The following is a 16,767-nucleotide window of genomic DNA, read 5'->3' as shown; positions in this document are numbered from 1 at the left end:
ATGAATTACACTTACTTTCAAATACCGAAACAACTTGCATTCCTGAAGTAAACTTCAGAGGGTCACCTTTTATTAATCTTTTTGTGTGTTGCTGGATTTAGTTTGCCTATATTTTTTCTAGGGAGTTCGTGTCTATATTCATGAGTGATCATTTTTCTGTAAATTAAAAAAAAATACTTGACTGGTTTTGATTTGAATGCAATTCTGGGATCGTAAAGTGAGTTGGAACATTTCCTTCACTATTTTCTGGAAGGGTATGTATAAGTTTGGCACGATTTCTTTCTTAAATGTGTGGTGGATGTCATTAGTAAAGCCATATGAGCTAGAAATTTTCTTTGGGGGAAAGTTTTTATTTGTAGATTCAATTTCCTTAAAAGATAGGAAGCCATTCCAATTTATGGCAATCTTAAAAGTTGTGTGTTTAAAGAGGAATTTGATTTGTTGAATTTATTGACACAAAGTTAATCCTTATTCTTTAATATTCCTTCTGTAGTTATATTCCCTCATAAAAGCCTAATTTTTACGATTTGTGTTTTCTATGTTGCTCAGTCTTCTTTTGCTAACTGCTTAATAATATTTTTTAGATGAAAAATGTTTGGCTTTGTTAATTTCTCTAGTATTTGTCTCCTATTTCATTGATTTATTACCTATGTTATTATTTCCTTTTACTTTATATTTAATTTGCCTTTTTTGAGCTTCCTAAGGTGAAACTTAGATGATTGATTTGAGACAACTCCTCTAATATATACAATTAGAGATAGAAATTTCTCTCTATTCTCTGCTTTAGATGCTTTAAATTCTCTTCCTTCACTGCATCCCACAGATTTTGATGTTGTGTTTTTATTTTCATTCAGCACAAAATATATTCTAATTTCCTTTGTGATTTCTCATTAGAAATATGTTGTTTTGTTTTTGAATTTTGGCCTGTTCCTAATATCTTACTGTGATTTATTTACAATTTAATTCTGTTGTCAGAGAACATAATCTGTAAGACTTTAGTCTTCTGTAAATTGTTGGTGGTTTTAATAGCTCAGCAAGTGCATCTGGAAAGACTGTAGCTTCTCGAGTCTTGGAGTATTCTGTTCCAAATAGAGATAATAATTTATATTATTATCATTTATATTATAGTTTCTGTGTTTATAATGTGTCTTTTTTTCTTTGGCTGCTTTCAAGATCATTTCTTATCCCTGTTATCAGTATTTATACTATGATGTGCTTAGGTATGATTTTATATATATATATATATATAATATATATAATACATATATGTGACTTTAGGACTACTGAGCTTTCTAGATTTGTTTTTTTTTTACCAAATTTGTGAATTTTTTGGCCATTTTTTCTTCATTTTTCTTCCCCATTCTCTCTCCATTTTGGACCCCAGTTATGTAGAATTTAAAACACTTTGTATCGTCCCTGTAACACTTTATATTACAGGTCCCTGAGGTGCTGTTCACTTTTTCAATCATTTTTTTTATATTCCTTAAATAGGATACTTTCTTTTGTTCTATTTTCAAATTCGTTGTCCTTTTTTATTCTACTCTCTCAAATCTATTAAGCCTATCTAGTTAGTTTTTTTCATTTTATATTAATACTTTTAAATAGCACAAATAATTATTATATTATGAATTGAAAACATAACATTTTTCAATGCCAGGCACAATGATACATGCTTTATTACATGCATTGCCTCATTTGATCTTATAAAGTAATAAGTATTGCTCTATGGTGCAGATAAGGGAACCAAATAGAACCGATCTTTAGAGAGAATTTACCAAGGTCACACAGCTAAGAAGTTTGGGATCAGACCTTGGTACTACATCTCTTACCTCTTGCAAGCACAAAAACTTTGTCCCTGGGCCAGAATGGCCATGGATTTTTTTTTAATATAAAAAATATTTTTAAGTATGGAATATGTTTATAAACCAGTTGGAAGCAGCTGGTACAGAGGGGGATGTTTATTATTTATAAAGAGCCGTATAATAACTGATGGAGCAAGTCTCAGGTGACAGGTTAATTGTCGAAACAGTCTGACCTTGAACAGATGGAAATTTTTCTCCCTTAGAGTAAAGGGAAGGAAATAGAACTTGGTGTGGGTATTTAAAAAAAATACGCTTCAGGGAGAGAGAGGATGTACAGGGAGTGAATTTTCTTGGTAAAAGACTATCACGGTAGACTGAGAGTTAGTTGAGTGGTCGTCGGGTGATGTTCTGCGGAGAATGGCAGAAGCCTAAATATTCCCCGAAGTGTAAACGGTAGAGGAGGCTAAACCAGGGTAGAGCGATTGATGACGGGCTCGGAACTCCATTGAGGCTGGAGCCCTGTGTGTGTAGGTGGATTGACTGTGTGACTTCCTCTCTGCTCCACTATCTATGGTAAGATTTTAGAAGACTTGTGTTCATCTGAGATAGGACTTGTAAGGTCTGAGTGATGCAAGAACATAGATGCAAAAGAATTATGAGTGCTTTTATAGGAGTATAATTTTTTGTATGAATATGTGAGATTTGTTGAGCCGATCTCCTGTTAGAAGTGTCTCTTAAATTTGATTCTCAAGTGTGAGGTGTAAGTCTTCAAAATAAATTTTTCAAAAAACTTATGACCCCTAGTGAAGAAATAATGTGAGCAAGATCTATGATGTGGTGAGAGAAGCTGGAGACAAGTGGAAATCTGAGTTCCAGGAGTCTGACACTGGTTAACTCGATGACATCAGAGAGAGCACTAATTTGGCTTCTAGTTAGTCGTTGTGTAAAATGAAGGTAGCCCTTAAAGTTCTACAAAGCATCTTTCTTTTTTCCAGCTTCCAAGGTAAATTATGGAACTCCTCTTTTTTAAAAAAAGCTGAAAACTGACCTAGTTTGGCTTTTTTCCCAACATTGTTGTAAAAGAATTGGGGCAGTGGTTAATACAAAATTTAGAATTTTCTTCACAGTTCTGACTCTGTGTATGCCATGCCTTCATCAGAAACTATTTGATGCAGTTAGAAGAGTTGAATGTGTTTCTGACTATTAAAAGTCAAATTTTCTGTGAGGCACCTACATAATAAAATATGCACATAAATATATGACGGCGCCCTTGTTCCCCACATCTTACCTAATCTATTTATGAAGACACCCCAAAAATCACATATAGTAGAGTCGAGTGTATGTGTATAAACAGTTGTCACTGATTATTCTCGGGGAATTACCTGTATTCCTGGCCACCTGTTAATGGGACCTATGCAATGCCATTCATCTTTTTCAAGGCAGGAAGCATCCTAAAGTCAATGAATAATATCGCTGACTCTAATGAGCCATTCTCTCCTTTTGGTTCCATGACTGATTGGGAAAGTAATGGATTTTCTCAGCAGGGTGAGGAACAGGAGCACATTCTCACAACCAGTGGGTCGGTCATGTGAGCCTCTCCTTCCTCTGTTACTGATGACTAAAAACTGACTTAAATAATTACTGGATCTCCGAGAGCATGTTTACATGTAACATCTGGGGTGGTGGTCCGTGGGATGGGGGGAGTCCCTTCTGCGTCCTTATCAGGTAGATCTACTTTAACCTTTGTGAGTCAGAAATCCGTTTCATGGATTACCAAAGGGATGCTTTTGTAGTTGGGAAGGTGAGGCCTCCTAACCTTCCTGACTGCTGCCACCCAGCTCGGGGATTTGTCCTTGTGAGCCCCTCATGGCAGCAGGCGGTCCCCTGGAAAGAAGAGAGACACCTGTGCAAACCTGTTACAGTCGTGCATCTCTGAGGCTGTGAGGCCCGTGCTCCCGGAAGGGCCATCAGTGTGCAGAAGTTTGTGGTTTCCCTGAACTAGATTGATTTCATTCCTGCACTCACCGATGTGCTGACCGCCACCGCGTGCCTGATACTGTTCTGGGTCTTGGGAGCGCAGCACAAAGGAGACAGAGTCCCTGCCCTCGTGGAGTCACGTGCCAGAGGGGGCAGGAAGGCGCTAAAAACAAAGGGCGAGAGCGAGGGACAGGGATGGGAGGGACCACTGTTTTCAGCTGGGCGCTGAGAAGGAGCCCTCGCAGCGAAGCGGACAGGCGCTGCGCAGAGGCCTGGAGGAATGAGGACGTCAGACTTCTGTGCGTTGGGTGCTTTTACGCATATTGGAAGCCCCCCCCCCCGGAAATACAGAGGTTTTTTTAAAAGCTCCTCCCCTACGCCGATCGACTAGAAAAGTGTTCCTTTGGAAAGCGTGGATCCTAGTGGCCTGTGGCGTGGCGAGCAGACAGGGTCTCTTCGTGAAGGGAAAGGTGCCCTCCTCTCCAGGCAGGTGCCATCCCGCGCCTGGGCAGACGATGGGGGAGTGGACAGGGCTGGAGTTTGGCTCCCACTCACCTCGCCAGCTGGCCGTCCCTGTGCGGGCCAGAAACTGCTTAGCCCGGGAGCCCAGAATGACCGTGCGTGGTGGGATTCTGGGCCGAGAGACAGGAAAGTCGAGGACCCCAAGGCCAGGCGAGAACCAGGGAGGCGGGTGGAGTGGGAGCTGAGCAAACAGATAGGATTGGAGGACATGGAGCTGGACTCTGGGTTTCCTGACATTGATTATAGCCCTAGTAAAATATTCCTTTAGTTCTTACGGTTTTCAAAGAATGTTCATGTGTGATGTTGTAGGATTTGCACGGCAACCTATCATAAGCTTGAAGCTAAAAAATCAGCAAAGTCATACAAGTAGCAAATATAGAAGCTTAGAATTTAACTCAAGTCCTCCGTTTTCAGTACTTTTCTTTATATTGTGCCTCCAGGATTTGTTAATGATCCTAAGACATTCAACCTTAAAATAAATAAATACATAAATAAATAAGTAAGTAAGTAAGTGTAAGTAAGAACAGTTCCCCTGCAGAGTTGTATTTTCACCAAAACAGAACGTTCCGAACTCTGTGTTGTGATTGGAAGTATCAGATTACGGTCCTTTTTCTACAGTTAGTAGATGTTTAAAGACCCTCCGCTGCCCTGACTTAGGCGGAGGTCGTTAGCCCCTGAGCCCCGTTTGCTCGGTGCAGGACTGCCCGCCTCCGCCTCGCAGGGGGGCCCCTTAGCCCCCCCCTTCCCCCCTCCCCCCCCCCCCCCCGGTGGTCACACGGTTCATAAGAATAAAGCCCGAGAGGCGCTCCTCCGGCCGGCCGGGAGAGTTGGTTGTGCGCGTGCTAACCCGGGCTGCCCTGTGCCCTCTTCCAGCTGGAGATGGAGAAGCTGCAGCTGCAGGCGCTCGAGCAGGAGCACAAGAAGCTGGCGGCCCGCCTGGAGGAGGAGCGCGGCAAGAACAAGCACGTGGTGCTGATGCTGGTCAAGGAGTGCAAGCAGCTGTCGGGCAAGGTCATCGAGGAGGCGCGCAAGCTGGACGCCGCCGTGTCCCAGCTGGAGGAGGAGCGGGCGCGCGGCCGGGCCCTGCAGGAGGAGCTGGGCGCCGAGCGGCGGAGGGGCGCCGACCTGGAGGCGCACCTGGAGAAGCAGCTGTCGGACTCGGACACGGAGCGCGAGCAGCTGCGCGCCCGGCTGCACCGCGAGGAGGCGCTGGCCGCGGGGCTGCGGGACGAGCTGGAGCGGCTGCGCCGGGCGCTGGAGCAGCTGCGCAGGCCGGGCCCCGCGCCCCCGCGGAAGGCCAAGGACCAGGCCAAGGACCAGGCCAAGGACCAGGCCAAGGACCGAGCCAAGGACCGCCGCTCGCCCCCGCCCGCCCCCGCCCCCGCCCCCTGCCACGCCGCCTGCCAGACCGACGCGGCCCCCGACGACCCCGCCCGGCGCCCGCCGCTGCCCCTGCCCGCCCGGCCGTGCCCCGGGGGCGCCAGGGGGGCCGCGGGCCCGGGAGCCCCGCCCGGCCGGCCGCCCCCCGAGCGCCAGGCGGCCCCCGGGGACCTGGCGGCCGCGCCCCCGCCGCCCCCCGCCGCCCGCAGGCCCGAGGAGAACGGGCCCCCGCCCCCCGCGGGCGCCGTCGGCCCCCAGGGCCCCGGGACCCCCGCCGCCGCCGCCGCCGCCGCCGCGCCCCCTGCAGGTGCCATCGGCCCCCAGGGCCCCGCGCCCCCCGCAGGCACTGCCGCCCCCCAGGGCCCTGCGCCCCCCGCGCCCCCCGCAGGTGCCAGCGCCCCCCAGGGCCCTGCGCCCCCCGCGCCCCCCGCAGATGCCAGCGCCCCCCAGGGCCCCGCGCCCCCCGCAGGTGCCAGCGCCCCCCAGAGCCCCGCGCCCCCCGCAGGTGCCAGCGCCCCCCAGGGCTCTGCGCCCCCGCCCCCCGCAGGTGCCGCCGCCCCCCAGGGCCCCCCCCCGCCGCCGCCGCCGCCGCCGCCGCCCGCGCCCGGCTCACACCCGCCGGGCACCAGCGCCGCTTTCCCCCCGGGGCCCAACCCGCGCGTCCAGGCCGCCAGGTTCCGATTCCAGGCCAGCGCCAACGACGCGGACCAGAACGGGAACACCACGCAGAGCCCCCCGTCCAGGGACGTGTCCCCCACGAGTCGTGACAACCTCGTGGCCAAGCAGCTGGCCCGGAACACGGTGACCCAGGCGCTGTCGAGATTCACGGGCCCCCAGGCGGGGCCGCCCCCCAGGCCCGCGGGGGGCCCCGGCGGCGACGTGGGCCTCGGCACCTGCCCTCCCGTCGGTCGGACCAGCCTAAAGACTCCCGGGGTAGCCCGAGTCGACCGAGGAAACCCTCCTCCCATCCCTCCGAAGAAGCCAGGGCTCTCCCAGACTCCTTCTCCGCCACACCCCCAGCTCAAGGTCCTCCTGGATAGCAGGGCCCCCAGCGCAGGGGCCAAAGTTGATAACAAAACTCTGGCTTCGCCTCCTTCCAGTGGGCCACAAGGGAACAGGGTAATAAGTGAGGAGACGCTCCCTAAGTCATCTTCCCCTCAGCTGCCACCAAAACCGTCCATAGATTTAACTGTGGCACCGGCAGGCTGTGCCGTTGCGGCCCTGGCCACGTCTCAGGTGGGTGCCCGGCCTGCTGAAACCCCTGGACCGAACCAACCTGCATGTTCAGAGCGTCCCCCTGTCATTCCCACCACCATTGCCTTTTGCTCTTCCATAAACCCTGTTAGTGCCTCATCCTGTAGAGCAGGTGCCTCAGACAGCCTCCTGGTAACAGCATCAGGTAAAGGGATTGAAATATTATATACCCTTCCTTAAAAATGCCGCCTGCCTTTTCACTTGCCTTCATTTCCTTCACATTGCCTTGAAACTTTTTTTTTTTTAGCTTGACACTTTTTTTTATTTTCCTATTTCTTTCCCCCTCTTTTTTTTCCTTTTCTTTTCCTTTTTCTTTTCTTTTCTTTTTTTTTTTTTTTTTTTTGTATTTTTCTTTAAAGGCTCCGGGGTATGGTGATTCATCTTGCTTTATGAATTGTGGTTTCTTTATGCTAAGTACTTTCTTAAAATAACCTGAAAGTAGCAGTTTGGGAGCACATGGAGACCATTGATTTAGAGACACTGAAGCATTTCCATGGGAAGAAAGACTTTTTTTTTTTTTAATTTATTTATTTATGATAGTCACACAGAGAGAGAGAGAGAGAGGCAGAGACACAGGCAGAGGGAGAAGCAGGCTCCATGCACCGGGAGCCCGATATGGGATTCGATCCCGGGTCTCCAGGATCACGCCCTGAGCCAAAGGCAGGCGCCAAACCGCTGCGCCACTCAGGGATCCCAAGAAAGACTTTTTAAATATTTATCTCACAGGCCTTCAGTGTTGGGGGGGGGGGTCATCACCAGACAATCTGCGTTCAATTCTGTCCCTTCTGAAATAAAGTTAAAAAAATCTTTTCAAGTGGCCATTGACACGACAGTCTGCCTGGGATTATCAGGTTGATTCTATTTGCTCTGTCATTGGTATGTTCCAAGTTTTAATATTGGTATGGCATTCTTTTTGACCTCAAAAACAGAGCATGTGTATTTTAAGTCTCTGTTCTTAGTTTGTTTCAAAAGCCGTTTATTCTGTTCCAGGCTGTTGTCTTCCAACACTTGAGCACAGATGGATAACCTGGCATGTGGGCTCTATTAGAAGAGGTCCTCATGGCAGATGTGATTTATGAAGTCCCCGAATGGGGGACTCTTAAACAAGGGAGTTGATAAAAAAACAAAAAAACTGGACTTTTCTCCTTTTTGTTACGCAGTGTAGGGGAAGCAATGCTCGACATGACTGGATTAGTTCTTCACTGAGTAAAGGTGGCTCTAAAATAATGCTAGAATGTCGAAGTTCTGTTGAAACTTGACGGAAGTCTCTTATCATGGGATCTTAGTGGCTACCAGAGACCGCTGGTCCGAATGAGAGAGAACTTTAAGAATTAAAGGAAAGTTTGAGTGGTGTTATATTTAAAACTCAGGGTGTGGGGAATGGGAATGAGAAACATAGGTAGCACAGTTCTTGCTGATTGTCAGGGAATGAGAGCAATATTCCAGGCCTTACTTACCTAATTACAAGCAGTCTCCATGAAATTATGCTCCCTGAGAGGCTGCTGTTCCTGTGTTGGTGCGTAATTGGGAACTGGAGACGGCACGGACTTTGATGGCAGTCAGAGCTGCACTAGAATCTAGGATCCGCAATTTATGGCTGTGCATTTTGGTGATTTTCTTGGACTGAGCAAGCTTTCTCATCCTTAATATGGAGCTTATGCTACTCATATGGGGCAGGGTGGCTATTAGGATTAACTCTCCTCACGTGCAAAGAGCTTGGTATTGCACTTAGAGCAGCATGAGTGATGAATAAATAGAGGTGATGTTATTGCTTCATCGATATTGTTGCTTAAAAAATCTTGGAGAATTTGCTTTAAAGTTGACCTATGCTATTATTACTTTGTGCTAGCTTCACAGGCGTTCGGCATTCCATATTTTTTATTCAAAATGGTATTACTGAGCTGGACAGCCCTTCCCATGGCCTAAAAGGATGTTAGCTATTGTCCAGAGCTAAATCCATGCTCAAAGGAGGAATTTTTGCTACCATTCAGGAGAATCCAAGAATGTTCCAGAAGCTCTTAAGGCAGCCTCAAAGCACAAGTTCCAAAAATGTTTGGGGCCGTGGCATTGCTGTTGATGTAAATGCACAAACTAAAATAGAAAACACTTCCTGGGATATATAACTTCTGTCAGTTTTTAAAAACTACAAAACCATCTTTGTTTTGTACCTTGATGCTTTACCAGTTATTGCCTCGGTCCTTACTGTGCCCCAGGTTCAGCTTCAGTGTCTTGGTTTCAGTGGAAAAAGCTTTAAAATCAGCATCTATTACCGAGGAACATTTCAGCAGGATCTGAAATTTTTAAGACCAGAGAAATCCTAGTCTATAATGTACTCACCAGAATGACCTGTCTGGGATAGAGTGGAATTTCGGATACAGGAGCAATAATCCCTGGGGATAAAGCCCTTGGCTTGTGTCCAGAGAGCAAAAGAGAATGAATAATGGAACCGAAGAAGTAGCAGCCACCAAAGATAGGTGAAACCGGTTCCTCATTTTCTGTTCTCTGATTTTGCAGTTTGGCCAAAATAATCCAGAATTCCAGGATTACCTTGGTGGGATGATAAATTTCCATGCTGCTTGATTATAAGGAGGAGTAGTCATGCAGCAAGCTTTTCCTGACCATCTTGTCTGGGGAATAAAAAAGTTGTTATGGTTACACAGGAAGGGTGATAAATCAACCATGGGTGTAGGTAGGTCAGCCTAAATTTTCCAAATGAGATACAGGATTTCAACTGGTTTTCATTCAGGTTGCCCCTATTTTTGCTGCCATGCTCCTTGCAACCAGGAAGCACCAGAGCTCTTTCAATCCTATTTTTTTTTAATTTTATTTATTCATTCATGAGAGACAGAGAGAGGGGCAGAGACACAGGCAGGGGGAGAAGCAGGCTCCCTATGGGTAGCCCGATGTGGGACTCGATCCCAGGACCCCGGGGTCACCCCCCCTGAGCCAAAGGCAAACGCTCAACCACTGAGCCACCCAGGTGCCCCTTCATCCTACTTCTGAATCTCTCTGTGCCTGGGTGAGCTTGTGCCTCCCTAGATCATAAGCTCATTGGAGGTTATCAATCTTCTAAATAGCTGCTCCTGCCATGTGGTTGGTACGAGCCGGGCATGAGGACAGAGCACGTCTGCCAAATCGTTGGCAGATAGATGTCTGTTCCCAATTCATTGAGGAAAAGAGCTCTGGAGAGTCTGAGAAGGCAGGGTTAGTCCATTTCTGCCTCTTTCTCAGATCACCCTAAAGAGCACATTTGCTCTGAGCCATTAGTTTTTTTCATCCAAAAATGAAATCATCGAACCAAAAAAAAAAAATATATAATAATAATAATAGTTCCAGACCAGAAAGATTTCTTAAACTTGCCTGTTGAATTTTTCAAACAGCAGTATGTTACCTCTCCCTTCTCGGAGAACCACTGGATCCCACATCTTTTTAAAAACTCTTAAAATTCTGAGTTTCTGTATCAGCTTGGATCTGAAACAATGAGTAAGCTAAAGCACCCCTGAGGAGAACTGCAACGGTAGAAGATCCCGTTCTCATGAATTAGGTTGTAAATTACTCTATTAGCAGTTGGGATGGCCAAATGTTACATTTTAAATAGCATCTTAAATTCTAAATGAATTAGAATTTTTTTTTGTTCCCCCGAACTTGTCCGGTGAACACATTTTAACTGTTAGATGAACAGAAGCCTAAACCAGAAATCACCCACAGGCAACTGAGTTTTCATACCCTTGGAAATTTGTTTCTGGTTTGTTTCGTTTGGGGAATTTTTTTTTTGGGGGGGGGGGTGCAACGGGTGGGTTCGTACATCTTATTTAATTTGATTCAGACATTTTTTGCCTTAAAACATATTTAAAAAAAATATATCCTCCATGTATGATTGGCTTAAATTTGAAATCTGAAAATGAGATTGACCTGAGCTATGACATTAACCTTCTCCACACTCTGAAGCTGATGCCAGAAGCTGTTCTCAACTTTTCTTCCCTCTTGCATCGCATGTCCTGCCTGTTTCCTTAGTCGCCCAGCGCATGTTCTGCAAGATGCTCACCTTTACTAATGTTTGCACATGACACCACAAAGCCGAGTGACCTTTTTCTAACATCATTAAAGTAGCTGTATGATGCAGGCCTGTTCTAGCATCACCTAACCCGTCAATAAATATCACCATTTTCATCATTGTTGGGAATTTTCAAATGAACCATAAAGTCTTTATTTTATTAAAATAGCTCAAGCAATTGGAAACGATATGGGGATAAAAAAAATGTATTTAAACTTTAAGAATATGGGTATTTATAAAGCATTGTTCTTTTGTCAAAGATTTCAAAAATCTGTTGCCCGTCTCTTAGAGAGTTTTAAAAAAAATTAATCTATATTCTTCTGTTGTTTTGTATGACAGGAAACAGAGTCTTGAGTAGTGGAAAGATTGAGAAAATTTTTGAATGAATATTTTCTCTTTCAGATAGCTTAGCATTAAAAAGAGGGTTTCCCAGGATGCTGTATCCCAAGTTTCCATAGAAGGCAGTTAAAAATGTATCTATTTAAATTGTCCCCCAAAGCCTAGAAGCGCATTGAAAAAGGAAGAATGAAAACAAAGCCCAAAAGAAAAGCAAACCATTTGATTTATTTATACCTGTTGATGTTCTTTAGAGGCTGTCAATAACCAGGACTCTTTGGACGAGCTAGAGGAGGTGGGGGTAGAGGGAAGGACAGTGAGAGGACAGTGAGAGGACAGAGAGAGAGAGAGGAAGGGGGGGAAGGAGGGAGGGAAGGAGGGAGGGGCGGGGAGAGACCGCCTCTGGAGCTCAAGGAGAGGACTCACTGCCTTGTGAGCCACACTCCCTTCTGTTCCACGGAGGACCACCGTGCAATGCCTTCATGTTACCTTTGTGTTTGCTTTGCAGTCAAGCTCTCATACCTTGGTGTTTATAATTTCTCTGTTTATCATCCATTTCTAATAAGTACTGATTTAATTTTTGTGGGCTTGTTTTTTTGTTTGTTTTTAAGAAAATACAAAAGGTAAAATGTACCAGAGAGGAGCCTTCTTGTAAGTATGAAGTAAAAATACTACTTTTGTAAGAAGAGCTAGTGAATATCGATGGGAACGATACCATAAAGTTTAGATGAATATTTAATGAGTATTTGAATTTAATTGTCACTGCAGTCTAACAGGGTCAAAAACAATAAATTATTCATGGACCCAAATAATTAATTATGAAGATGTAATATCCAGCTTCAAATGGACAGTCGAGTTTTCTTTGTATAAACTATTTTTGCAAGGAATTTTTAAAATACCAGGAAATCTTTGATTTCAATATTGATTAAAATAACTTAAGTCTCAGTTATGCAAATTTATTACTTATTAATGTAAAACCCATATACCTAAAATATTATCCTAATACCAAGGTAGAGGAAACCTAATAAAAGATCCATCTATTGTGCCCTCCTCACAGAGAATGTTACTGGATTTACGTAGAGTGTTTACCCTGAGGAGTGGCTGTGTGCACATGGGCCCCTCTATATACGCTGACATTACCCTGAGGTATTTGGGGCTTCATAAGGAAGAAAGTAAAATGACTTCTTTTGAAAGTTAATTATATCTAAAACACATAAAATACCTATATGACACATTAAATAAACATTTTTTTACTTTACTGTTTTTACAGCCTTTTGACCAAGGAAGAATTCAGAAAATTTTCCATGCTATATGCAGCCGACTTCACACACTTAACAGATTCTCTTCTAAAGCTGCTAAATACTGATGAGAGAAATATCTAACTATGATAACTCTTATGATTCTTGTTAAAACTATATGGTAGAGTGTCCTGTTTCGTTGGCTGGTTAAAAGTTTCTGGTACACAAGTTATAAAGATGTCCAGACGATAAAGTGTGCAGAATCGCATATTGCATATTTGGGCTGGAATACAGTATTCTAGACTCAATTATATACGTTGCGCTTCTGTTAGCTCTTGATACTGAATAGCACTTGGCTCCCTCTGTTATTTTTATCCCCAACTAAGGGAATTCAAGGAATATAAATAGATTTCTTGGCAATATTTGGTCCATCCTAATTGTGTAAAATTTTTAGTTACATGCCTTTGGAAACTTTATTGAAGAAGGAAAATCTCCATTTCTTACAATTCTTTCCATCCTATACCTAGAGATCTCAGTTCACTTTTTTCAGATTGATACTGAAATTGCGGGAATCCATATATAATTTTAAAATTCAAATTGTTTTGAAATCCTACAGTGGAATTTGAAATCTTAAAATGAGACAGCCACCTTAGTTTCCTAAAACCAACCACCACTTTAACATTTATCTGTGTAAGACTGACAACTAAAAATCGTGTCACTGTGTATGTTAATTTAATTAGCAGGTATGAGACTGAAATAACAGTACAGATTTGTGCTAAGTAAATATTAACAGATTGATAATGTTAGAAACTGCATAATCCTCTAAGGATATGTATTCATACATCTGTGTGTGTGTGTGTGTGTGTGTGTGTAATTCAGAATTAAGTGGGTAATATCCGTCTCTTGTCCTTGCTCCTACTCTAACTAGGGTCACTTTAACCCACAGGCTGGTCACCCTCCCTAACCCCTTTGCTAATGAGTGGTGGTCCTGCCCCCCTGGCTGGCAGGCCCACCCTTCTTCAGCAAGCTGCTGCCCAGGGAAATGTCACTTTATTATCAATGCTGCTTAATGAAGAAGGACTGGACATAAATTACTCCTGTGAAGATGGCCATTCTGCCTTGTATTCTGCTGCTAAGAATGGACATACAGGTAAAGATGGCATGATCTTACCTCACTGTACCACCCTCTTGCAAAAGGATGGAGAGCCAAAAGCACTGGTAACCACTGTTGGGAGCAAAAGGTTCTTCTGGCTTTGATTTTCTTCTACAGGTAGTAGTGGACACATTTTTTCTTATGTGATTTAAAGATTTTGCAAATATTGAAAAAATTTGGAAATTGTAGTTCCGTAAAAATGTGAGATTTTAGGGGCGCCTACGGGTGCTTAGTCAGTTGAGCGACCGACTCTTGATTTCGGCTCAGGTCATGATCTCAGGGTAGAGAGATCGAGCTGTGTTGGGCTCTGCACTCAGTGGGGAGTCTGCTCCAGGTTCTCTCTCTCTCATCCTTCCTCTATTCCTCCTCCACCATACATGCTCACTCTCACTCTCTCTCTCTCTCTCTCAAATAAATAAATAAATAAACTTTTTTAAAGTTAGATTTTATTGCAGCTAGCAAAAAGTATTTTTAGTCTTATGCACGATGAAATAGATTGTGTATGTTGAAATTGGAGGTCTAGCACTAAGCACATTTTAGAATAAAGCCTTCCGTCTGTGATCACTTGAGTTAGGACAAAATAGCTCTAATTTGTCTATTAGCAATACCTGTGTATGAAAGTCGAAGTGACAAGGGTTCAACACATGCTACGGTGAGGGCAAGATCTAGCAGTTAGAGGGCACGGGTCTGAAACGGTTCTATCGTCGGAACCATTTATAGTTATTTGGATTTTTTTTAAGAGAACTGAGAAGTTGTACAGCTATAAGCGACATATTGATGAAGTCAGAATTATTCTTCTTTCTTAAAATGCGAAGTCTTGTGGTCAGATTTACTAAAACATCGTAGTGCAGAAAAAGATTTGACTGCAAATCCGAAATCAGATAGCATGGTGCACATAAGCTGCATGATTGTAGAGTAATTCAGAGAAGCGTCAGATCTTCACTGTGTTCAAGTGGACTAAATGGAAGGATCTAGTGAGCTAAGAAGATAGCTCGTGATTTTAAAAATACTTTGGGATTCTTCTTTACTTCAAAAGTCCTTTGGGAATTTTCCTTCATGTAAAGAAATTAAAGCTAGTAAATACCATGAGGAACACAAGGCCTAGATGATATTTATGCCAGAGTCAGGTGACTTTGTATGGTTTCACCTCACCCATGGAATCAAGTGTGTGATGACCATTACATGGAAGCGTTTTAAAGGTTAATTATCACAAAGTGAGAATTTAACTATTGAAATACAAAGAATGGTACTTCAATTTGGTAAGTAGATTTAGTTCTCCATCCAATTACATTATTTTCCTGGGATAGAGTGATGGGAAAATCTGGTGAAATGTTTTCTGACGACTAATAATCCTTTCACTCATTAGCAACTCTTCCCGAAGCCCCCCCCCCCCCCCCACACACACACACACACGTCTTAGTTGGTGAGTCTGGGGCATTTACATCTTCAGGAAAAGAGTCTCCTTTCTCTGTAAAATAGCCTGTGGAGTCTCCTATCCACCATACTAAAATTGTCAGGTGGACTGTGCACGGGAGAGGTCCTTTGGGTTTAACATTTACATAGAGCTTGTTTAGAACTTGGCTCCCCGTAACTCTAAATGGGGAATTTAAATGGCTTTCTATTAAAATCCGTAGACTGTGTGAGATTGCTGCTGAATGCAGAAGCCCAAGTCAATGCTGCTGATAAAAATGGCTTCACACCCTTGTGTGCTGCAGCTGCTCAGGGACATTTCAAGTAAGTGATGCTCTGAATTCTTCTTTCTCCCCCCACTATAAAAAGAGTCTATAATTTGCACACATATTTCAGTTCTGGCTGAATGTGTAAACGCTAGTGCTTAAAATCCATTGGCAAATAAATTCACTAAATATATTTGAAGATTCAGATGCAAAGTAGGATCCTAAATTCTCTCTTCTTCTTTAAGGGTGAATAGTTGTGTATGAGGGAAATAAAGAAGAGAAACGTGTGTCAACCTCACATGAATGAATTTGCTTCTGATGAAGATAATCAATTTATAGTCTATCAACAGCTGTGGGGTGACACGTCCACTGTTAGAGACTGTCATTCACTGTTTTCTACCCTCCCCCCCCCACACACAAAAAGCTTTTTTACTTATGATGGCATTAAAAATAAATCCTAGAATTATATTAATTACAAGAATTTTAACTTCCTAGTGGCATTTTATTCAATATTAAATCCCAATATATTCACCTTGTCATATCATTTTTAAAAAATTAAAGCAGAAACATCTCATACTGAAGGTGCTTAGAGCACAAACCCAAAAGAACCTACCAACTGAAACATGTCAGTTTAGCAGTGATTTCTTCAGGAGCCTACCAAGTCTGTTGAACATAGACATGGGTTTTTAAAATTAAGAGTTACAATTTAATAAAATAGAAAGTCACTAAGCTGCTTCCTCTGCCTGTTCTGAAAGATCCTGTAGGGAACGTGGACTGTTTCACTTGATCTTAGCCAAAAGGCCGAGAAGGAATAAATGCGGACTGTTTCAAACTGATAGAAATATCCTTAACATATTTCGTAATTCCTATAATATGGGTTCTAAGTTTCACATTAAGGTTATTAATCATAAATGTAAGTTTTAAATATTCAAAATGCATCTTTAAAGTATACATTCTTTTTTCTGCATGTCTGATGTATACTTCATGAGCTTATTGTTGAGAACCACAGATACTGGTTTTGCTGTTACTTGGTGCATGTATCCTGAGTCCTCCAGAAGGGATTTCTTCTTAAGCTGTGCTTTTACATTTACTGTCACCCCGCAGTCTGTAGTGCCACTTACTTGGAAGGTATAAGAGTCCTAGGAATCCAGGCATGAGTAGCTTTGCCAAAAGGAAGAACCCTGGGGTTGATCAGTTTAAATGTGTATGAGATATAAACACGTGTCAATATGTAACTTATTTTTAAAAATATATATATATAAAAATAAATAAAAAAATAAAAATATATATAAACCAATTGTTTTCAAGAAAAGCCCCAGGGTGGGGGGTGGGGGGAGAAAGCATATATCTGAAGCAAAAAAAAAAAAAAGGTGAT

General features: G+C 43.6%; 1 protein-coding gene across 1 annotated transcript in view; it reads left to right on the top strand.

The window, feature by feature from the left end:
* The window catches only part of CTTNBP2 (cortactin binding protein 2), a 147,007-nt gene that overhangs the window by 69,092 nt on the left and 61,148 nt on the right, over positions 1 to 16,767 (top strand). The window contains exons 4-7 of the mRNA XM_055314477.1: positions 5,175 to 5,924; positions 6,204 to 7,080; positions 13,510 to 13,713; positions 15,351 to 15,450. Of these exons, the coding sequence (XP_055170452.1) occupies positions 5,175 to 5,924; positions 6,204 to 7,080; positions 13,510 to 13,713; positions 15,351 to 15,450 (1,931 nt within the window). The remainder of the gene's footprint in view (positions 1 to 5,174; positions 5,925 to 6,203; positions 7,081 to 13,509; positions 13,714 to 15,350; positions 15,451 to 16,767) is intronic.

The sequence above is a fragment of the Nyctereutes procyonoides genome, unplaced genomic scaffold, assembly GCF_905146905.1.
Source record: "Nyctereutes procyonoides isolate TBG_1078 unplaced genomic scaffold, NYPRO_anot_genome, whole genome shotgun sequence".
NCBI lineage: Eukaryota > Metazoa > Chordata > Mammalia > Carnivora > Canidae > Nyctereutes > Nyctereutes procyonoides.
The sequence above is the reverse complement of the archived record's forward strand: the minus strand, read 5'-3'. Positions and strand labels throughout refer to the sequence as shown.